We start from the raw sequence: 24,858 nt of genomic DNA on the forward strand, positions 1-24,858 counted from the left end.
CTTGTTATGTTGCATTGCTTCTTTACAAAGATGCTTTTGTGTACGTGATTCATATGCAATATTTTACTTTCAAGTGTGCTTACTTTAGGATGACTCTGCCAAAGTACTTGTTTGGATCTGAATTTGATATATAATCATATAACAGTTGAAGCATGTATAATTTTTACATATTTTAAACTGGTCTATTTTTAACTCTAAATATTAGTCATTTACAGTACCAAATAAAAATATTTTGAAAACAACAGATTCTTGTTTAACTACTTAAATATATCAAACTGGATAAACTGTTAATCCTGCAAACTGGCATTCCAGTCCAAATCCTAAGGCTGTAATCAAAAACTGCAGTTATGATTATATCCCAGTTGTTTCTATCTTATTAGATAAAAATGCCTCTACAAAGTATATTGCAGATAATAAGATCTTCATTGATTATTTTTTAGTATTATTATGTTACACTTATTTATGCAAGTTTTTGCTGAACTTAAGTACGGACAGAATTATATCCTTATTAAGGTTTGATAATTAAGTGTTTTCTCACTTAAAATAAGATCTATAGAAGTTTAGCTAATAAGGCGAAATTTTACTCTTATTCAAAGTACTTAAAATGCCACAATCAATTTTCTGTTAAAAACGCTTTAAAGCTTTCTTAGCCAAAAAAGTCTAATTTAAGGCCTTGATAACTTAATACTCAATACACTTAATGTATTTCTCTACTGCAACACCTTTTAGAAACATATTGGTGACAAGTATTTAAGAGATGTAAAGGAAAAAATAACCTGCTGTCAATAGTAGACATCAAGATCTGTTCACTATTAGTCTTATTTTAAAATTTCTAAAAGGAAAAGGAGTTTATTAAGTTCAGTCAATATTTATTTTCTGCAAAGTAAAATCAAATAACATTAATGTAAGCATATGTAATACATAAATATTAACTCAATCCACTAAACCTTTGTGTACCATGGCACTGAACTTATGGCAATCATGTAACTTGAAAATAATGTTGTTTGCCAATGACAGAGGTTTCTAAATCAATAAATACATTTGAAAACAAGAGAACAGTTCACAATATAAAAGCATAGTACCTGAAACAAAATGCTACAGTACAGTCACACAGGAGCTGTTCTCTAGAACCATGTAGATAAAACCATTGTCACTAAAACTCCCTCTAAAAAAATAAAATGCTTTGTTAATAACTACTGTCACCTAAAGTTAGGTAAATCATGCCGGATAGCACAGAATATGGTAGCTGGAAAATGCAAAATAATTTGGTAGGCCCACCTAATTCTTCGGCATAGCTGTGCAGAAATCAAGAGGGATTCTCTGTTCCTTCCTTAAGCCTTTTTCTTTTTTCTTCCAGTGTTTGTTTAAATACTTTTTTCAAGGTATTGTAAACATATGGTCCGTTTTCAGAATCGAAGCTTGTCTAATAAAAGGGAGAAATTTAAGTTCAGTTGTTAAATAGATGTCATACAGCAAAATGCAAAGTAGATGACCAACATTTAAAAAAAAAATTAGTTTTAAGAGTTATCAGAGAAAGTATGTGTTTCACGATGGAGTATTTAATGCTAAGTATTTTCAATTTTATGCTGACTAGACATTAAAACAAACTAGTAGAAGGAGAAATGTCATGTTTATTTTAACAGGTGACATGTCTGTAGATTTACAAGAGATTAGGAAGCAGTATGATGAACATTCTGTTCAAATAATTTCACCTGCTGAATCTGAGAAGAAAGCAGCTCTGAGCTGAGCAATAGCAAGCATAACCTGTCACTGTTATTAAATTATTCCAAAAGCAGAAGTTGTTTATGCAACCCTATACTAAGGGCCCTAAACATAACTGAATTGCAATGTAATTTCAGAAAACTATTTAATCTGATGGGAAGACTCCAAGTGGTACAGAATCTACCAAAGCCTTTGGTAAACTACTCCCAGTGACTAATTATTCTCACCACTTAAAAATTATCTTTTCCCTAATTTGAAGAAGTCCATGCATTGGCAGTGATCCAGAAATAGAAAAATGAGACTAAAGGATTAAGGCTGTAGTGACAGAATTTCATTTTGTTGAGAATATTTCCTAGCCTTTATGTAGGCTGATTATTATAAAATGTAAACTCTGAAACAGATAAGCATGAATACACTAAGTGTTAAAGTATTACTGTAACTTTTCTCACAGAGGCCTGCTACGTTGATTCATCCTTCATGATTTAAAACAAATAAATACAATGCCATGGACAAACAGTTACTTGCCTTAGTGAAAGCTTTAATAGCACGAGCAAGTAAGGCCTCCTCCACATCAGCTGGTAGCATTTGCAAGTTCACCACACAGTGTAAAATACAAAGGATAGTCTGACACTGTTCCTGGTGGGTAAAAAGAACAGCAGCTTATTAGAAGAAATATTTTCATGGAAAACATTTAACTTTCAGGTTTTGTTAATTGCTGTTTAAATATCAGGCTGTGTCTTCCTGTATTGAAACCTTCAGGTGTAGGAGTTGGGGAGGGAATTTTCACAAGCCTACAGAGCCATACATAACTACTTCAGTCATGATGGGAGAAACTCTTCTCTTGTAGTGTACCACAAGCTGCTCTGGAAATTTCTAGGAGGTCAGGTGTGCATCTGGAGACTTATTTTTCAAGGTCCCCTACACGAATAGTAGCATTCATGTGAATTGCAATAGAAAAAGTGAGATTTGATCTTTTCAGCCCGAAATGCTATGCATGGTGAGGGCTCTTTCCCCAGCTACCACAGGATGATCTGCATCCCTTTCTGTCCTACCAAGTCTCCTTCACCATTGAAGGAAGCTTGCAGAAAGACACTTGGGCAGTGCTAGCAAGGATGCATAAAGGGAGCAACAGTATCTTTGTGGCTGCTAGTTCCCATCCCTTTTCCAAGGGAGACAGATCTCCACACTGGCAGGTCACTTAACAGTGAAAATTAAATTAAAACTTGAGGGATTTCTAGGAAGAGCAGCTAAATATGCACCAGTACATACAGGGGGCTGACTGGCTGGAGAGCAGATTAGCAGGAAAGAACTTGGGTGTCCCAGTGCATACAAAGTTGAACGTGAGCTGGCAACGGGCCCTTGCGGTAAAGGCAGCTTAAAAGCATCCTGGGCTGCATTAGACAGAGAGTTACCAGCAGGTCAATGGAGGTGACACATCCAGAGTGCTGGGTCCAGCTCTGGGCTCCTTGGTACAAGAAGGACATCAACATACTAGAACTCATTCAGCGAGGGGCCACAAAGATGATTAAGGGACTGGAGCATCTGTCATACAAGCAACCTGCTCTAGTTGGCTTTGAGGAGGGCGGTTGGACTAGAAGATACCCAGAGGTCCCTGCCAACTCGACTATTCTGTGATTCTGAAATAATAAAGGATAAGATAAGCTAAGACAAAATTAATAACTGTCAAGCAGTTATTTTTTATTTAATACAAATAGAAAGTTAAAACTCTGATAGAGTGGAAGAATGCTTCAGGAAGAAACATGATGTTTCCAGATGAACTCGGGAATTGTGAATGTCATGGCATGAAGATGGCAACTGCACATAAAGTTCTGACACCCTATTGATTAGAAGCTGTATTCTTGGATATCTGGAGGCTGTTAAAAGGGGCCCTATTTTCTTCATAAATACTTCGGAAACAAAGAATTCCGGAAGAATTAGGAAATTAATTTGTCTAATTAAGAGATCAAGAATAGAGAAATTTTTTTTGTAATTTACCTCACATCTAGCCCTTTGGAGAAAGCACAATTAAATAGTTTGGATCAGAAGTACCTGTTTTTCATAGGAATTTCAGAATACAGATGGCCACAGTTCTGACTTATGTAGAAGAATTTGGCCTGGCTTCTGATTCCTTGAACTGGCAAATTCTTCCTATTCCTTGCCCCAGCTCTTCCAAAGCTGATGGATTAACATGTTTGCACAGCAAATATGACAACCATTAAGCACAGCTACAGCATGTGACATTAACGAAAGCCATACATCGAGTCACAGAGAAAAGGTTTCTCATCTTTGCCTGTGGATCTCAAACTGCAGAATTTGCAGGGAAATATGCTGAAGTTGAGCTTCTACTGAATGGTGTTCAAAGACAGTATCTGGTATTTTCCTTATAATATTCATCATCATAGTATTGATTACAACTCATACTATTCAATACCAAAATAATCCTCATTCTGATTTTTGAAGAGATTGAAGCTACCTTTTAGAAGTGCAATTCCCTTGCCTAAAGGCCATAAATGAATAGTTTAACACACATTAACAAAATGTACTTGACAGTTAAAGAATGAATTGGCATATATAATATCTACCTTTCTCAGTAAGTAAAGTGCATCCTGTGATTCTGTGCATTTTTTTGCCAGCATGTCAATATCATCTTTGGATATAATAGGTTCTTTCAGCTGCTCTATCCAGGACCACATCAAGCTACAGAGGATAAAAGGATCTCTCTCGGTACAGATTTTATCCCAAGCTCCATCTCGAGAATTCAGTTCTTTCTTAAGAAAAACAAAACAAAACAAAACTGAAAATGCATCATCTATTTACATTTGCTAACATTCTCTTCGACTGTAGCAGTACTTGGCTGCTTACATTCCAACAAAAAAAAAGACTTCAGACTTATTAAAAAAAAAACCTTCTATTTTTTTCCAAAGCATCAACATTAATCAGCAGTAATACAAGTGATTCTTTAAAACAGAAGGATGACACAAACAGTGCAGCTCAGAACCTCCCAATTACCTACTAGAATACATAAAGCAGCTTTGGATTCCAACTTCAAAGAAAATGTTGCTAGGAGGATTTGGTTTTGAGGATAAGCAGTTAGTTAAGTTTCTACTAAATTATTTTACTTTTACACATAGAATCCTCTGATTAGTTCTAAGAAAGCACTGATTAAAAACAACACAGCTCTACCTTAAAATCTATAGTACTTTTATGCCACCAGCAGCCAAGTTACAACCACAGATAATTGCATCAATTTTCCTTAGTTAGTAAAATGAATTAACACAACGAGAAACAATGTTCTAATCTCCTGCTAGAGACCAAAATTTGTATGTGCGTTTTGTTTGCTTTTGAAAGAACTGGCCCATAACTGACAAATACAATCATTTACTGAACCACAGCACATGGTGGCATTTTTGCCATTCTAGGAATTAACCTAGGTGAAATATGCAGAGCCCATAACATTGAATCAAGCTAAAAATTACCTGCCACATTTCTACCTTCTGCTTCACTTCATCCTCTCCCAGAAATTCATTTATATCTGCAAGTGCTTTTGCTGCCAGAACTCTTCGGGCTTCCAAACTTAATTCTGACTGCAGAACAATGTGTGGAATTGCCTCTGACACATCTTTGCTACCTTGACTTTCATATCCAATGGAAAAGTTCACTTTAGAAGAAGAAGAAGAATCAGAGTCTTCGGAGACATAGACTCTTCTGCTATACATATTAGTCTTGCAGTCTTTTCTATGACCAATCTCATTGGTAAAATTATGCCTTGGCATTCCAGGTTCCCTGGTATTGTGGATAGATGCTAGACCTGAAGAAAAGGTTCTGCTGCGTTGTACTTCTTTGGTAGAGTTCCTTCTGTGATAAAGTGAGGATCCATCTTTTCGTCCATCCAAATTAAATTTACCTTGACTCCAGAACATACATGTATTACGCACTAACACTTCTTTGTTTAAATCCAACTGTGGCTTTTGTTTGCCTGTGGCAGAACATTCCTCACCACTGTTCTGCTTAAGTTTGTTGCACAGTAATATCTGAGCAGGTACTGTCCACGCAGTTTCTCCTTGTTCTAAAAGAAACTCAGTTCTCCTTAAATCTGACTCACTATAGCTTAGACGCCTTTTCAGATGAGTAAGAGGCTGAAGGCATTCGACATTCCTTCTTTTCCAAAGAGGATCACATTCATGTCCCAGGGAGAAAAGAGAATCCTGGGTCTCGAAAGTGGACAAGTGGGGGTGAGAGGAGTCCGATGTATCACTGTCCTGCCTTGTGAGTTCTCTATCTAGCTGTGTGGACACCAACTGAGAAACAGTCTTTTCAATTTCAGCTGAAAGATCTGGTATATCTAACAATTCTGCCTCTATCACTTGTCTGTTTTCAGCCAAGTCTAGCAACAATTTGCAAACTAGATTAACAAGTTTTGGCACGTGTTTGAGATGTCTACTCTCATAACCATGGAGCAGATGTCTCTGACGGGTCAGGTACTGGGACAGTGTCACTGTGTGTGCTTTGGGCTCACAGCATGCAAATACATTTCTCAGAGGAACCAAAAACTGAGTGAATTCTCTGATGCATAATAACTGCCCTCTAGTCTGAATAGAATTAGGCCTTTTTGCTCTGACAAAAAGAATTGCTTGATCAGCACTCATTCTTGTTGCAAAAACTAAGTAGCAAGCTATCAGAACACCTGGAAAATATAAAGATAAGCATTAGTTGAAGAACTATCAGACTAAAACAAATACTCAGCAGAACTATAGGATAAAAATTAATATAGGTAAAGATACAGGCTTTATGCCCTCTATTATGTGATGCTGTTACCTAAGTATAATTGCATTTGTTGGACCACATGATAGTAAACCCATTCTCACTATACTTTCAGTGAGAGCTAGTTTCTCACCACAGCATCTCTAGGAGTTTCATCATTTGTGAACACAGGAGCAATGGTGGCTTCTACAGGAAGGACATAGGCAAAAAAGTCTTGAAAGAAGTAAATGAAATTTTATCTGCTCCACCAAATCCACCTGATCTAACAATGACTGGCAGGTTTGTAAACATGTAATAAATATTGGACAATGAAGTGTACTAGGTGAATTTTTCCCATCAAAAAGAAGCTGTCCCATTTGAATGTAACAGGGAATTATTATACAGATTCAAAAATTTTCTAACCTTACAGGTTTCTGTTTTTAATATACTAAAACTGATCTCCTCTAGCCATTCAAATAATTTTCACAAATTTGTTTAGCATTTTTAACCATTTTATAGATGTACATCTTGCAATGATAAAGAATCTAAACAAATTATTAATAATTTATAAAGAGACTGTTTTGCATTTTTAGAAAAACAATTCTGTTGATCTTGCAGTAGAGCACATACCTGTCCGACCAAGTCCTGCGTGACAATGAACAGCTACCCTCCCTTCCTGCAAGGCGAAAGCCATGACTTTTACCATATCAAGTATAGTAGTGAGAGATGCCACTCCGTAATCCTTCCATCCAAAATTATAAAAATAAACTAAAATTTAAAAAAAGAGTTATTTTCTGCCATACCAAATGTGAAATTTTCAGTACTATATACAGAGAAGAGATTACAAATAATAAATGATAATACTAAAATTGCATAATGGATCGTAGAATCTGACTACATATTGTTTGCAAGAGATTATTTTCCCATTTCAGTGTACTCTTGCTATTGAAATTTAATAAATTCAAGAAGCTAGGAAAGATTTGTCAAACTGAAGTTCAGCTAGAATGTAAAAGGTGTAACAAAACTGAGCAATTCATACAAAAATTACTGAGCTATATATAGGTAGAGGGTAATTTTTTCTTTTTATAAATAAAAGCACTTCAGTCAAAAGCTGTTTCTTACAGAGAGGCACTTTTTCTCATCTCACCGTAATACAAAAAATACAAAAATATTGTCAATACAAATGTCCTCAAATGAAATAACCTTTTATAGTCTAGATAAGAAAATATGAATTGTACCAGAATTTGAAACACTGTTAATGTTTTATACATTTGTGAACTCAGCAGAAAAAGAAAAATTTAATTAGCTGCTGTTCTTTATTCTAAACATCTGAACATAAACCCTCCATCTCACTCTACATATATACGATCTTCAATAATGTGTTATTCACTCTTGATTATATTTGCGAAGTTTCATGTTTACATCCCATTTTGTGCAATGTTTCTTACATAGCTGCTTTTAACACACAAGAATTCAAGTAAAAATATCTTTAAGTGTCAAAATCAATAATTAATGAGGAACAGCAGCAGGAGTGAACTTACTTCCAGCCTCCATAAAAGCTTCAGGAAGGTAGGTGAAACCGCTTTCTTGTTCCAGTGGATTGCCACAGCTTGCATGCTCCCCAGGACGCTGAAGGTTAATTATGGTTTTTATGCCACATCTTAAGGAAGGAATAGATGAGTCAAAGTACTATACGCAGCCAAAATCTCATTACCCTTTATTTTCTGAAACACACATTTATTCTTAGTGGAGAATAAATCTTTACCTGTGTATCATTAAAATGAAAGGATCTTTATCAACAATCCAAATCTATGTTGAAAGAGAAAATAGATCAGGAATTACACTAGTAATACCTACAATAAATAATGACTAAATTTGTTACCTTTCAAACTGTTCAATAATGTTGTACTTTTCAATTAATTCTGTTGAGGGTCGAGCCATAGCCAGTATGTTGTCTGTTATCCTGAGAAATTAGAAAAGTAGATAATAATGTTGTTATTAGTAATTCCCCAGGTATAAATCTACCAAAATAAGAATACTATGTTATATTCAAGAAAGATAGAAATACCTTGCTGATTAACTAGAAATGATTTTTCAAAAAATTCCACTACCATATAATGTTACTGATAAATCTTGTTAAGCTGATACAGTTACAACATATCAAAAGACAGTTCCCATTACTGAAACTGTTTAAATGCCAGGCCAATGAACATATTAAAAAATTCCTTTGAATAGAAATCTGGACGCAGACCTCTGTTTGGGTCTTTAAGGTTTGTATGCTGCTAAATAGCATTTGCTGTTACAAAAAAATCAGTAAGAATGTACAGATACATTTCATGTGAATCTTACTGCATAGGAATATGCTTTTGAACAAATACCTTACATTATTTCATCCTCAGTAAATGTTTTTACTTTTAAATTCTATTATGAACACATTTTAATTAATTTGCATTTTAAACCTAAGAAAGAACTGTCTATAACCCAGAATATTTTTTTCATAATTCATGACAGATAGCTATTTATTCTTTTGGATCTGAACCAAACTTATTGTAAGTCAACAGAAATCTTTCATCATCTTGACTGGGCTATGTACAATGGCCATTATGGTTTACTGTTAAGTTGTAATTCTGAATCAAGCTATCATTATATTTTATACTTAACTTAGCAGTAGCTGATTTAAAAAAAACTCATTCTTTTCCTTTGAATTCTCTCTGTTAATAAATACAACTGGTGCAGTTTCATTTAGTGAGAGTAAATGCTGCTTATTACCAAGAAGAGTAGAGCCCTTTAATGGCTTGCTCCTGGTCACTCCATCGAGCTGGGTTTTCATACTTGCAAGCACGTCCACCACATGCCATTGAGCACTGCATGTGACCAGGAATGACATGGCGAAGGCGCTCCCCTACTTTAGTGTATTTTGCTGTCGGACGCATTGAACTTCCTAGAACACAGGCAAAAATAGATTTAGTAAGAAAGCTTAGAAATTAATCTCCACCTTAAAAGTATCAGTTCAACCTTAAATTGATGAAGTTACAAACAGCATAAATATATGGAATATATATTTAAGGCTCATCTTTCAACACAGACTTAAAGTAAGGATTCTGAGGGGGGAAAATTGCTTGCATTACTGCAGAAGTTGTTTTTTCTCACAGTAACTTTGGTTTTTCTGATAAAGTTAGAGGTGTGTGATATCCTTCGCAACAGAAGAAAATGTCACAGTCCTCTTCCACCTGAAATCGAAAATACTTAGCCATATACTTGGTGAATGTGTGAACATGTGCTTCTATTTTACCTGTTCTTTAGAACTGAGCTGTTAGAGTGAAAAGCATATATTAATCCTTGAATACGGAATCAGTGAACAAAACATAAAATACAGGAAAAAATTTAAAACCCAGTATTTTATGCATATATATAAAATATAGTTAACAAAAGTATATTAATTTAACACCAAGAAAAAAGTACCCAAACTGCCAACAGTCTTAATGAAAAGTACTTTACTTTTTTTTTCAGGAAAAGTTGCATCCAGCTCCTCAGGGCTCAGAGACGATACCGCCACCATAACCCGGTGAGTCGATGATGAGAGTACCTCTACAACTGAGCTCCGGCGCCTCTGGATTATGCGAAGAAGCGGATCAGAGGAAGAATGCCTCCGACCCTGGAAAAAGTTGCTAAAAATACTCACTGCCGAACGCCTTCGGGGTGAACCCTGCATGACTGACCAGCCCCAGGTACCGTCTAGGAAGCCTGCTGGGGACACACTGGTAGGAAATCCAAGTTGCTCAGCACTGAAGTTGTGGAGAGCTGTGCATCCTTCTGAATGCTGCAGCAGCTAGTCACCATGGGCTGAGCTGTCTCCATAGTAACTAACAATGAAGGTGCTGCTGCCAGCTATCCTTGGGGCCGCTCCATTCTATAGGAATTGAATCTGTTTGGGACAAACTGTTCCGCTGTCTGATGAAAATAGTTGCATTTCAAGTAGATAATTTTGAAAACGGACTGGGAACAACCAAAACATTTTCCATAAACAATGTGAGTATTTAGTTAGTTGTAAATAACATGCATTCAGCACTCACTAAGACACAAAATACTAGATTCAAAAGAACAATCAAAATGTAGCTGGAGGCTTTGCTTCCTGAGAAATCTGTAAGTACATTATACTCCCCCACCTCTTGGTTTAACATTCCACAACCACCTCTCCTCCTCCACTTAGTTGCTCCAAAATGCATCATTTTGCTCTGTAATGATTGGGATTAGTGTGTTCCTAATGAAATGGTTCAGTACATGATGAATTGTAGACTGTTCGCTCTGCACCATTCATATCTTCTAACAAAACACAATTTGTTATTCAAAACAAAAGGCTTATTTTTTTTCAGGGCACAGCTTTTTATTAAGCAAAGCTGTTAGCCCTACAGACTGAGATAAAGCAGATTATGGGGAGGAGAAGATGTATCAGTTGAGTGCTTTAGGCTTTTGTAGGTAGATATTAGGTGGCAAATTGCCTCCTACTGCTTCCAGTGTGCTAAGAAGGAGAATGAGCTGGCCAGAAAGACAGCAACACTCTCAAAATGACAAAATTCTCATGCAACTATGTGGAGAACAACTAGAGCGATATAAAAAAACTTTGTCATCCCATTGTCTGTGCATTAGACTGCACGTTAAAGAGAAAGACTGGGGAAATCAAGAAAATCCACCATAACTTTGTTCAATATGCAAATTAATCCCACTGCATTTTCCTAAAGCTATATACTATCTTCAGTCGGTGTTTCTTTTTGTACTACAAAACCAGTAACTCTTACAGAGGAATTTGCATAAGAGAAAACTCTCTTCTGATAAAAATTCATCAGGTAAAAATCTACTGTTTCTTCTAGGTACTGAACAGGAATTGAGTGACTGAATTTTGAATACTGCACCCCAGCTCCTAAGGAGACGTGGTAAGGTTTGCTGTAGATACCAGGCCTGAAACATCAGTAGTGATGTCGTATGAGAAAAGGAAAATGTAAAGCTGATGCTGTTAGCTGTTGCCTCAAAACTTGGACTATTCTAATTCAACAACAAAGCTGATATCAAGAGGTGAGGAAATATTTAAATATGCTTTTATTTGGGGGGTTGGATGGAAGAGAAAGGAGATGAAAAAGGCTATTTCAAGTGCTACTTATATCCAAGAAACATGAAAAATGTTTTCTAATTAATTATACTGCTTTCTTATATTTAATTCTTTTTTTCCTTCTCTTCCCAGAAAGTTTTCTTCAGTATATATCAAATGATAGTGGAGCCAGAAATGAGCAAAATAAAATGCTGCACATCATTATTTTCCTACTGAATCTAGCAGGATTTTCAAGTACTCAACCAAAATAGTAAGAAAGAATTACATCCTATAAGAGTTTAAATACTTTATTAGAAAGGGGAGTTTTGTTGAAGGTGTGTTTGTATTTTCAGAGAGCTAGTTAGTTATTCTCTCTCAATTCAGAGAACTAACAAGATGAAAGCTACAGAAAAGCTCAACATATTAACACATTGTGGTGATGATAAAGTAATACAGTTTCATTTTTTTGTAGACATTTTATGTTTGTAATTGGGGGTAATATTTCTGGGGTTTTTAATTTTCTATGGAAAATACTTTTTTTTATAACTTCTCTAAGCACTTTCTATGAATGGCACATCAGAGAAAAATTATTACCTGAACTCATATTTGCAAGATATAGACTGCTCTCTAGCAATGAAGAATATGGTAGTTCATTTTGCAGCAAAACTCCTGCAGCCATTGCAGTACCTGTTGAAACAGTAATATGGTTGCTGAAAATCTCCAACAGAAGCTCAAAAATGCAAAATAAAGCTGAGTACCTGGGACCTGGTTATAGAGTTGTCCAAGGCTTAAGATTTGGGCAGTCAGACATCGACTGTACTTTCTTTTTGGTGTGCAGTCATGTTAAAATTCAACAGCTTCACTGTCTGTCCTAGCAATTAAAAGTTTAGTTGATTGTGTGCTTCAAACTCTAGAGTTTGGCTGATTATGTACTTTATAACTGTATATTTTTTATGGACAGGAATCACTCAACTAAAAGCATTTAATGCAATGCCATCCTGATTTTCTCAAATTCTTAAAAGTAAACATACAACCAGAGATCTCAAACTGAAATCTCACAAGGGGCAGTTTCAGCAAAGCTAATAATATCATAATGGCAACACAATTTCTAGATTACACCATTTATAATTTTAGTTGATACTTGCCAAACAGACTGTCCACAAGCTATATGCCTTCTCTGCTCTCTTCCCTCCACTCCTTGTTTTTAGTCTGTTGGCAAGTTTGAAGTCATGTATATGACAATTCTCCTCTAACAAGAAAACTGAACATAAGTGTCTGTCTAAGCAGAAAACAGTTTTTTCTCATGCTTTAATATATTTCTAATACAAGGTAAGTCCTGCTCTGAAGACCTTCTTTCTGACAAAAAGAAAGCTAAAGGAAAGCTGTAAATGTGAACATATTAATCAGTCACTGTGATGTTTAAATAAACCATTTACATGGATCTTGAGTAGAAATTCTTAAATTCTTACCCAGTATAAGATTACCATTCTGTTTCTCTTATCTCTATAGGAAAATAGTTGCAAGTATAACAAAAAAGCATTTTTTAATACCAAACTAAGTATGTCTCTGCTGTACGTATAACTACAGAAACTTTACTAAATAGACAAACCTTAGGTCCCCAATTCTGCAAAACCAGTATTAGGATTCATTAGCATAAGTAGTGTTTTAAAAGACAGATTTGCTAAAAAAAAGTAAAAAAATAGCATTGTGGGGATTAGGTGGTATAACAGTCCTGTGCTGTGTTCAAGTGTGGTGTTAACTGCTTGCTGTTCATTGTCCACCTTTTCTCTGTAATTCTGCATATTCGTTTTTAAAGTAAATCTTTAAAATAGATTCAAATAGAATTTCATTCATTCAGATATTACATTATCTACCACATACTTGAATAAATTATTCTTCCAACAATGTTAGTGGACTATTCCAGAAAGTCACCTAGAGCGGCTCTGTCCTTTTCAAGATGCTTAAAGGTGGGAACAGAATATTCATACATATTGTCCCACTCTACTTTGCACTGGTGCGGCCTCATCTTAAGTACTGTGTGCAGTTTGGGGCACCACAGTATAAAAAGGATATGAAGCTACTAGAGAGTGTCCAGAGGAGAGCCACGAAGATGGTGAAGGGTTTAGAGGGGAAGCCATATGAGGAGTGGCTGAAGTCCCTTGGTCTGTTCAGCCTGGAGAAGAGGAGACTGAGGGGAGGCCCCATAACGGTCTACAGCTTCTTCACAAGGTGAAGAGGAGGGGCAGGCGCTGATCTCTTCTCCCTGGCGACCAATGGTAGGACCCGAGAGAACGGCAGGAAGATATGCCAGGGGAGGTTTAGGTTGGATATTAGGAAAAGGTTCTTCACTCAGAGGGTGGTGGAGCACGGGAACAACTCCCCAGGGAGGTGGTCACAGCGCCAAGCCTGACAATATTCAAGAAGCATTTGGACAACACCTGCAGACATGTGGTGTGAATTTCGGGGTTGTCCTATGCAGGGACAGGAGTTGGACTCGATGATCCTTCTGGGTCCCTTCCAACTCAGGACATTCTATGATTCTATGATTAATAACCCTTTAATACTGCTCTATCAGTCACCTCAAAAAGAGGAGAATGACATTTGTCTGTGAAAGCCAAAAGGCCTTTTGAAACTTCAGTGATGCTCATAAACACATTTCTAATGTAAATATATTAATAAGAATATGAATTAAGATGAATCTTAATAAAGATTAAAGAGTATCTGGAGCATTTTGTACTTAGCTACTTGACCATCTGACTCTGCACTTTTAAATGTCAATCCTTTAATAAATAGGCAGGAGTACTTGCATATAATTGCATTGTATTTGGAGAAGCTCCAAAACCTCTATTTTTTTTCCAGTGGACTTTGAAATCAGTAAGGGACGGCTTTCATGATCAGAGGAAAACTTTGCAGCTAAAGAAATAACTTTATTTTATCCCCAGAAATTCTTTTATCCCCAGAATTTCTTTTTAGAGTTAACAGAGTTGAATTAACAAAAATTGTTGTTTTCTATTTCTCAGAAAGTTCTCTTAAAAATCATAATAGCTTGTCCAGATAACATACAAGCATTTGAAAAAGACATATCTCATCATATGGGCAGCAGAATTACCACCAGTATGACTATTTAGTTTTCCTATTTCCTTGTACACAAGTGTTAGAAAAAATGAGATGAAATACGAGAGATATTTCTATCATCTACAACTATTTTCCCTTTTCTTTGGTTTTAAACCAGAATTCAGGCTGACAAGGACTCTTAACTGAAAAGGGAAGAGATGGAGGTTAATGCAGAAGCTAATATACCTACAGTATTACAAAATACTAGCAAGATTGTTCTAAACGGCAGAGATAAACAATGTGTTTATTTGCTGTGTAACAAATTAGACCTCCCTCAATTTTATTTCAGAAGATATACCAAATCCATATTTCCTGTTCCGTATAACCAGGCAGTTTCAACTGACTTAAATATTTTGTCTGCATGCCTTTCAGTTTGCTAAATTTACTTCCTGAAAGGTGTTTTAGATTGCACAGTGTGATCAATGTGAGTAATTCCCTTATATTTATTTCTGAAAAAAAGTTAAGTAAGATTGCGACAAATCACTTTACAGAGTTATATTGCACTCCCTCAAACAGATGTAAAATGTTGTAATTTGGGACAGGAAGTACTATTTCAGTGTCGATGTTACTAGAGAGGAGTATTACATTCCTGCACAGATAAAAGGAGTGTTAGAAGTAAAAATAGTGCTGCGTAACAGAAACAACTCTCTCCTGATTCTTCTGTGTACCAGATAGTCTTAGTTTTTAAAAGGTCGTCTTCTGCATTTTGTTCATCACATGAACACTTGATAGATGCTGGAGAAAAAAACAAGCCTGGAGCATTATTCCAGGTCACGGTCCTCATTAGCTGTCTGAGGGAACTGAGTCACGTGCCTTGTGGCAATCACGATACCACCTTAATCGGATCTGCTCCATTATCTCTGACATGCACTTCTATTGCCATGACAGCAAAGAAGCTGGTCTTTTAATCCCTGTTTCCCAATTCAAGAAATGGAACTGTGTCTCAGGTGATGTACCATCTCTTTATGTTTTATCACAGGAAGCACTGTCATTAAGCATGCATAATCAACATAGCTAATGAAATCAAAACATCGTAAAAATGTTGTCTGTGTTGTTGGCTGACTGAAGTAAATAGCAGTATCACATTGCCCAAGGAAACAGGGGTCTCTTGAAATCATGATACACTATCAGTTGTCAAGCACTGTGAGGGATATTTCAGGAGGTCCCCTCCAGGTGTGGATTTTATACTTGTTTTGATGCCTGTGTGTATTTTTTTTTGGGGGGGGAGGGGGTCCACTTTTGAGCAGACCAGTTCCTAACAGGAAGGATACAGCATTTTTTTGTTTCCTGTTGGTTGCACTGTTGATACACTTGTTGCATTTGGTAACATGACAGCTGTCAAGTCCTACTCACTGCTTCATACATGCAGAGAGGTGGCTTTCTTGCAGAGGAAATAGTATAGGCATGCTGCGCTGTCATAGGTGAGATCACTCTGTGCTTCCACTTTCTTTTAAGGAGTGAAGCAGCCTCTTGTCCACGTACATTTCCTCTGGAATAAAACCACTTCTCTTTGTGAAGTTCCACATTGAATAGTAAAGTGCCATGCAGCAAGTAGGACAACTGGGAGATCAGGGATCCACCATGAAGCAGGTTCTGCAACTAACTGGTGGGCAGACTTACAAAGGAAGAGCATAAAGGAGGTGTACCTTACCGGTTCACACGAGCAGGCTGCAGGATGGACTCAATGAACTAGCAATGGGGTTAGCAAATTAGCAACTGGATTAGGTGTCACTCGGCCTTCTAACAAACAAGATTCCTTTTTAGTATTTCAGGATCTGGAAATCAGTGGCTTCCAGTCACCAGGCTGAATTTTTGCTCCAGAATGAAATGATAGTGTAAGGAGGACTGTTTACATTTAATGAAGTGGTTAAGAGCTACTAAATTATAACCTGATCTCTAAATTCAGGCTTTAAATCTGATGTTTTAAGATTGGCAGATCATGAGAGTTTTTAGGATAAAAATCTTCTAAATTTGCTGAGACACAGTTAGTCACTTCTACAGGAAGCACTGGTAAATGAAATCATGTTTTAAATTACAAGAGACTATCTAATTTTAACACTGCCAGGAATAACAAAGCATTTATTTCTAAAGTTCTGTAAAAATTGTAGGTAACTGGTTTTTTGTTAAACTGGACTATTACGAATAATGAAACAGAATGCAAAGGTTGTTGTTCTAACGTACATATCAGTAAAAAAGCTCGCTGATAGTAGGTATTTCATAAATACTTAAGCTACAATTAACACAAGTCTTGAAGGCAGTTTTAGCATTGAGCACATATATTTCAGTAGGCACATACCTCAATTCCCCGGGCTTATTTGAAATTTGAAATATTTACTACCTATAAACAACACCAAAAAATTGGAAAAATAAAATAAACACATAGATATAGGACAGAGAGAAGGCAAGGTAATAATTTAAACAAATATTCATATAGTTTAGTTATATGTAATTTGCACAGCAGAAGAATACTACAGCTGTTGTAAAACTCCAGTTATTTCACTGGGACCACAACCAGAACTGTTTTTTTATTTCTATATGTGTTTTTTCCCCTTTGAGAAAAAATATTCCCCATCTGTTTTAGTAAAAGGTGAATGTCATTTAATCATTAAGTTTGATATTTACAAAGGACTGTAACTGCTTTCACGTACAAAAGAGACAAAAGAATATAATTCATTAAAAGATTATGTAGGTGTTGGTCTGGTGATTCAGTATTTGCTATTCATAAATTTTTTGACATAAATAGCAAGAAACTGCAAGCTAAACTGATGGACAGATCTAACAATTGACTTGATTCATGTTATTTAAGTCACGTCAGCTTTCTGTGGTAGCATTAACCCAATAGTTAACCGAAGTTATTTTAAACTACCTTGAACAGGCTGGCAGCTAGTAATTACTATTGAGAATTATAAAGGAGATGGTGTAAAATTAATATATTAACTGTTCTACAAACAAAACTGGTGACTCAGATACTCTTGATCATGAGTATCATGTTTACTAAGAGACTATGAGACTTGTAAGACTGACTACATACAGAAGAATGAGATATTGTCAGTAACGCATTTTAACAGCATTCAGAAGTGGAAAAGTTTAAAAATGAACTCTGCAAGTTAGAGGAATTATTTTTAAATCTCATATAGCCAAAACCATAGTAAATTTACATGAGTTTTAATAGAGTTTCAGTAATTTCAATTTAACACCTTACCTGTTACCCTGCAAAAAGAATGAGTGATTGTTGATCCCTTCATTGTTGCAGTATCAACCACAAAAAGTATGTTGTAGGGAATTCACATTTTACAGAAGAGAAGCTGAATTATCTTGCCACGGTATTTCCTGTAGTTAATTGGATTCATGATGGTAATCTGGGAGGAGCCAGCAACTATCTTTTCTTAACTTAAGACTGTATGAGGTGTGCCTTACGGACTATGGAGATAATCATCCCATAAACTGCTTTCTGGGTCTGCCTAGATTTTAAAGGGATTGAGGCAAACAGGCCACACCAACCTGATGCTTTAATAAGTGAATCTCCCACCTCTTTTTTTCTGTTCACCTCATTTTCCTATTATCAACCACAATACATATGCATCAGACAACTAAGCACATACCTAGAGATAATTTTGTGAAGTTACATTAAGCACAGTTAAACTGATATATTAATTTTGAAATGCCATGAAAAGAATATCAGAGATACATGTTTGTTATCTGTGGTTACAGCCTGAACAAAACATTTTTTTCTCATCCAATAAAGCACAGAATATCACTGAAGTATTAACTGCATTAAAAGTAATATCTCAAAACTGTAACAAAAATAAGTTCATCTGAATGTAAAGGATGTAATCTACTAAAAACAAAAGCAAAGACTTTGTTGATTTAACTAAATACTAGATAAAGTAATAAAACAAGCTAAATAAAATAGTACATAATAACTTATTCTTACAAAATCTATTTCAACCACTAAATATTAACTGACAAAAAAAAGGTTTTCATCTATTTCCATTACTTCCCTGCATGTCTTATTAAAAGATCCCTAGCATTAATTAAGCACTACTCACTGCTCATCATTAAAAACGCCTCCCAGTTATTTAGAAACAAAATATTTGTGCAAGCTTCTGTGGATAGGATACGTGTATTATTTAAACAAGCAAGGAGAGCAAGCTAGAGCAGACAATTCAAGGCTGATGCCAACAACCTTATGAATTCCAAAAAAATAATCTCAGCTAAACACCTGCCTTAATTTGGCAAATAGAGAGATGGAGCATATAACAGGACTAAATTGTTTCGTTCATTTTCAGAAATAATTTTGTAGTCAGACTTCACTTGGTTTTTTTGCTGCATACTGCTAATAAAAATCAGAATAAAGAAGAATCCAACTACTTTTCTACAGAAAAATTCATTTACTGAGAACAGAGACAAATTAACAAAGTAGTCCTTAAAATTATACATCTAACTTCTTACTAGTCTTGCAGGGACAAAAAAAAATTCACATGCATGAACTAAACTGCATCCAGTCACTTTAGTAAACAGCAAACATAATTTATATATACATGTATCGACATTTGTGCAAAAAAAATCCTTAAATAAAAATGGGGCTTCAAAAGATTTCTGCACAATTTTGGAAACCACACTAAGGTACCTTAGGTACTTAAAAACCTGAACAGATTGTGGATCCTAAAATCCGACGTTGCACATCTTTCTTTAATATGTCAGTAGAACTTTCAGTTCCAAAGGTGTTGAGCGCCCACAGCTTCCCCAGCCTGCAGGGAGAACTAGAGAGCTGAAAAACTCCGAAACACTCGTCTTTGCGGGTCCCTGTGTGACAAGAACTGGTGAACAGCCCCCTGCTCAACGCCAGGTTGGAAGCACGCAGAACGACGCATTCACTTAGGTATCTGTGAGAGTGAACCCCAAACAGTAACCAAAGCACGTCACTGCTTTAGAGGCCCAGCACAACGCAGTGTTGAGTTCCTGGGAATTAAAGACCTTCAGCAGGAACCTGTGTTTAGCATCATGGAAAATTCAGGGCAGGAAGAATTGGAGGTCAGCTGGTCCAACATCCTGCTCAAGGCAGGGCTGACTCCCAAGTTAGATCAAGCACTGACAGATTCCCTGTCTGAAGACCCCTGCACAAGTAACACTCCCTGATAGCAACATCACTTCTTGGTTTCATCATGCATTATTCGTAGTCATTACAGAAGTGGCTCTAGAAATTACAGTCTCAGAATTATGAGTAAAGGGACACATATTTTTCAATTGTCAGCACACAAAAAAAATGTGTTAAACAAATGGAGCATCTGGTAAAACATTTTGCAGGAGGAAACGGAGGAAGTTAGCATTTTTTTAGTCGACTAAAGAACAAAAAGCAGCTTCGTATAATTAAGAAATATTAATTAAATTCAATTCTTAATATAAGCATACTCTTTTGGGGAAAGTTCTAAATGCTCACATTTGAGAAGCTGTCGCTGACATACTTAGTGGTTATTTTCATATGGATAATATAATAACACTGTTTACCTATTTGATTCCGGAGGAGGGGTTAATTCTTGGATGGCCTGGATTCTCAGTGCAACAGCCTGCTGCTTTGCTGTACTAATTTGTAGGTGTTAGAGGTTTGCTGGGTTGCCCCTCACATCTGTTCCTACATTCATACTCTTCGGTATTAATGCCAGTTTATTCAGCTGAAGAACTATTTTTTTCTGGTGATCTGCAAAGTTTAGCTAGTTCCAGGAATCAGCGCCAAACATGTTTGCTCAAACAGGCTATGTCATCATATTTTTGTCAAGACAAGGCTTTGTGCTGAGGATGACTTTTTGGGGGAGTTAACCATTGGGTCAAAACAATTACCATTTCCAAGGAAAGAATACACAGAGTAGGTGGGATGCTAGTGACTAAACTAATAATCTTTATCTCTCTAGGCTTGGCATCTTCCTATTGCAACATGATGAAGAATCCCAAATCCTCTGGAAAATTCTATTGAACTATGACTGTCATTTAAAAATACTAACAAGCTTTTTAGGTAAGTACAACAGGATCACTAGGCTTCTGGCAGCTTATTTCTCTGGCACTGCACGGGCTGCCTCATGGCTACTTTACAGCAGACTTAGCAAATCCACCTGTCCTGTGACCTTAGGTACTAATTTATCAGACTAGGCAGGTGGAAAACTGTCTAAATTATCTCATAAGGAGCCGGATGCAATTAAAATGTTTGACCATTGCTTAGACTGCACTGTCTTCATTGGTACAGACAGAATCAAAACATCAAATTATCCTAAAACTTAAAATTTACTAAAACCTAATTTACTTTAAGGTTAATTTTAACTTAGTACGAACTATGTATTTAGATTCCTAGCTGGCTTTGGACATTTCTAGCTTCATCTTTTGCTTTTTGCTCTTCTCATAGTTTGGATAATAAAAATCAATGTTGCTCTATTTTCAGCTTGTATTGAAACACTCCATTGAATGCTTTAGTTTTGTGTAATTTTAAAACTGTATGAAATTTTACTAAAGACTTTCTGTAAGTTTTGCTTTTTGATTTCTTCTTTTTATAGATTTCTGTCCCTTAAGCATAATGCCGTATCACACAGCAAATCAATCACAAAAGCAGGGCCAAAGCCTATCTTTGGTAGATCTTGACTAGACCGGCAGTGTTACAGTTGTGAGATAAATATACATGTTTAGATGCTTAATGAGATCCCAGAGCAGCAGCCCACCTGTGATCCCTGTCCTCTTTAATCATCTGTACTTCCGACAGTCCCTCTTTTCCTGTTTGTTCCACTGTCAGTTAAAATTGCCAATAAAGGATAAAATGGAAATGTAGTGAAATATTAGGTAGCGGCAGCATAGTAATATGAAGATTTCAATTCAAAAGACAGTTCTAAAACTGAAGAATTGTACCAAATATTACTGATAGGTCATTCAATGCACTTGCAATGCAATAGGTGACTACAAGCCTAGGAAAAGAGTCTTGAACCTCTTTTTAGCCACAAGCTTTAAAATGAAAGAAAAATCACAACTCAAACTAGATATAGATATAAAAAGGAAAGGAGAGGTGTCATAGAGCTATAACAACGCCATCTAGCTCTGCTTTGTGAGATAGCTCATTTTCTAAATATATGACACAACAGCATCCATGCGGATGCAAAGTCCTCATCCAGTAATGGTCCACTTTGGGTTGGTAGCTCTGTCTTTGAAATAGCTGGAAAATGTCAGGTTGTTGAAAAACAGAGAAATTAGGAAGAAATAGTTCTTTCATAAATTTTAGAACTTCTGAAGAGCTACCATATATTAAGCCAATTTGTGATGACCTTTGCACAAGCACTGTTTAATGTACACATAATTTCTAAGATACATTGGACCTGCTGTGGGTATGCAAAACAGTTGTCAAGTTTATGCACAATAGAACTTAACTGTTCAAAAATGGCAGACTAGGTAAAGAGGAAATGTTAAGAAAATGAAGTGGCTCTAAGGTAGCCAGTCCTTTTAGGCATTTTATCATATGCTCTTTGCTAAGGAACAAAATGGTCAAGCTCTGTAACACAGGGAACTGCTTGAGTGAAGAACCAAAGAGGTCAAAGGAATTTAATGTAACTGGCCAGAGATCAAGAGTTGCAGGTAGCTGTATCTCCCTCATTTTCCTGTGATAGGATTAAGTCCAGGAAATACTCCAGAGTGGAAAGAAAACGGAGGAAATAGGTCTATTTTTATGTATTTTTCTAATTTGCAACATTAACAAGCTACCCAAAATCAAGAGTAAAAATGTTTACAAATTTCTGTGGCGTTTTTTTTAAATAACCACAGAATACAAGGTAGGAAGTAATTTGGTTTTTGTTGAATATTTGCTTAAGCAATTCTGGAGTCTGAACCTTGTTTCACAAAGAAACAGAAAATCTATGCCTAGGAAATGTGTCTGAAAAAGAGTGAGCAATCACTGTCGCTGTAAGCTGCAGAAGACCGCAGGCCCGCAGGCATCGTGCCTCATGCGGCCAGCCACTGCTCAGAGGTGCGTGGGGGTTCCTGCAGAGATGCAGCACTCTACCTCAGATGGAGGGAAATTCAATGAATTGCTTCAAACCAGCCAGACAGTCTTTAACTGCACATGGCAGTAACAGGAAAGGACTGATTTGGTTTTGGAATGCATTCTTTTAAGGAGTTACAGGTATTAATGACCCTGTACAGGTGAACTGGCTGAGCACTTTGAGGCCAGCAGTCAGCAACAGCCCTCCAGCTCTGGGTAGTTGCTAGCTGAGCAGCTTCTGCAGCATGACAGAAAAATGCTACTCAACCCTGGACTCTTCAGAGTTGCCTGGTGAAGTAAATGAGAAACTGGCCTAGTTGAACTAAGCCTCTTTAAACGAGTATGTCTTTAATTCTGAATTATATACTAGCAGGAAGAAAAATTAAAGTAAGCCAGCAAACTATACTCTCCATTCAGAAAAGTGGGAATATATTGCCAGAAACTGGAAATATATTTGCCAACTAGTATTAGAAGATACAACCCATCTTGTACCTTATCTGAGCACCTGCAATCCATTTTTTTTATAGTATTTGTAGCACATTCCTTCCCAGCAACTAGTTTCATCCATGTCAAATGTCACAATTTCTACTCGTGACTCCTCTCATTTGTAATTTTACTACTATTATTAAAAAATACTCGTAATGGTATCATGGGATTCATGATGAAGTAAAATATTTACTTGAAGATGTGGAAGAAACACTATTCAGATCGCTTTATGCTGCCACCCAGGCAATCACATAATGAGAGAGGATTACATTGCTAATTATCTCTCTGAGGTGATACTCTTATAGTATCTGGCCCTGAAGACTGTCTCCCTAACTTATTTCATCTTTATGGCCTTACACATGTGGCTCCATGTATGTTTCACATAAATTACTGATGAAAACAGGAGATGGAAAAATGCTTTCAAGCAATACATAATTGCAAATACTTTTTTTTTTACATATTCTTTTGGGATTAATTATTCCACAGATGTGGTGCTGAGTTTCACCAACTGAGGTGCAGGTCTCCTGAAAACATGGCTCTAATAAAAGCAAGGGAGCTGTGCAAAGGGAAACACTTAAGTCTAGATTACTAATGTATCAGGTAATATTTTCTCTTTTTGTTAATCTACTGTAGAGTATAGTTACAGTCTGTTGGCAAAAGCAGTAACACCTACATTTGAAAATTACTATCCTGACAAAGGTAAGATGTGCTTGGATCAGAAAATACGCCATATGCATGTCTGCCTTTTCAACTCCAAAGGGGACTGACATGGCTGCGTTTTTCAAGGGTGATAAAGTAAGTGATGATTAGAGGTAGGGTATAACTGCCCCAAAACATGAAAACACTGCTGCGAAGGGGTAAGTCTCCTTCCATTGCTGGTGTCACCCACAGAAGCCGCACTCCCCTGCTCTCATTCACGGTCCTCTCGTTCCCTGACAGATGTACGCCTTGGTGAAGATTAAATCCCACAGTATTACTTAGTAAACGCTGGCAGGAAGGGCTGGATTATCTGACAGTCCTGCCTCCAGGAGGTACAGGTCGTTGCCCTGAAGGCTGTTGGTGCTGGGCAGGTCACCCCGGAGGGAGCAAGGCAGCTCCCACCCTCTCGGAAGCCCGGAGAGGTCGGGGGCAGAGAGGGGGTGCCTGTGGGTGTTAAATTCTTAACGGAGGGCCTCTATCTGGATGTCACCGAGGTAGTAATGTGAAACTGCCGGAGAATTTAAAGCTAAGGAAGTGTGTTTTAAGCCTTTTTTGTCCGTGCTGAGCACACTGTAGTCGCTTACCTCAGCCGGGGGACGGGCAGGGCGGGAAGAGGCTGCTGGGGCCGCCGCTCGCCCCGACCCGCGCGGGCGAGGCCTGTGGCCGAGGGAAGGCCCGAGCAGCCGCGTCTCCCCCTGGCACCGGGGCGGGAGCCCTCGGGGCACCGGGGGGTGAAACGGCCGCCGCCCCTCGGCGGGGCCGCGCAGCCCCAGGCCGCCGCCGGGCGTGCCGCGCTGCCATGGAGACGGGGGCGGGCCCCGGGGGAACGGCGGGAGCTGGGCGACCCTGCCCCGACGGACCGGGGGAAGAAGGGGGTGAGCGGGGCGCGGAGCGGTGCTCCCCGCCGGCGGGGCCGCCGCTGCGGGGAGGGTGCCTGACCCACCTGGCTCCCGCCGCATCAGGCCGCCGCTCCGCCACCCGGCATGGGGAAAAGCGGCACCGGGGA

The 24,858-nt window shown here is 37.4% G+C and overlaps 1 protein-coding gene across 10 annotated transcripts; it reads right to left on the reverse strand.

The window, feature by feature from the left end:
* Positions 1-845: 845 nt before the first annotated feature.
* On the reverse strand, positions 846-24,858 carry PTPDC1 (protein tyrosine phosphatase domain containing 1). Of its 10 annotated transcripts, none has more exons than XM_087744710.1 (10): positions 24,796-24,858; positions 12,140-12,232; positions 9,232-9,403; positions 8,345-8,425; positions 8,004-8,122; positions 7,093-7,230; positions 5,199-6,406; positions 4,305-4,490; positions 2,248-2,358; positions 846-1,423 (listed from the first exon to the last, which is right to left on the reverse strand). In XM_087744710.1, the coding sequence occupies exons 1-10, from the start codon at positions 24,809-24,811 to the stop codon at positions 1,307-1,309; spliced, it is 2,241 nt and encodes a 746-aa protein (XP_087600836.1). In that variant the 5' UTR covers positions 24,812-24,858; the 3' UTR covers positions 846-1,306. The 10 variants fall into 10 exon arrangements, with proteins under 10 accessions (XP_087600836.1, XP_087600834.1, XP_009474125.1 ...); XM_087744708.1 differs by lacking the exons at positions 12,140-12,232; positions 24,796-24,858 and adding exons at positions 9,961-10,072; positions 10,145-10,413; XM_087744709.1 differs by lacking the exon at positions 24,796-24,858 and adding an exon at positions 17,862-18,121 and having other exon boundaries at positions 847-1,423.

This window comes from Nipponia nippon, unplaced genomic scaffold (genome assembly GCF_047370975.1).
Source record: "Nipponia nippon isolate SJK-2023a ecotype South Korea unplaced genomic scaffold, ASM4737097v1 scaffold_9, whole genome shotgun sequence".
In the NCBI taxonomy this organism is placed as follows: domain Eukaryota; kingdom Metazoa; phylum Chordata; class Aves; order Pelecaniformes; family Threskiornithidae; genus Nipponia; species Nipponia nippon.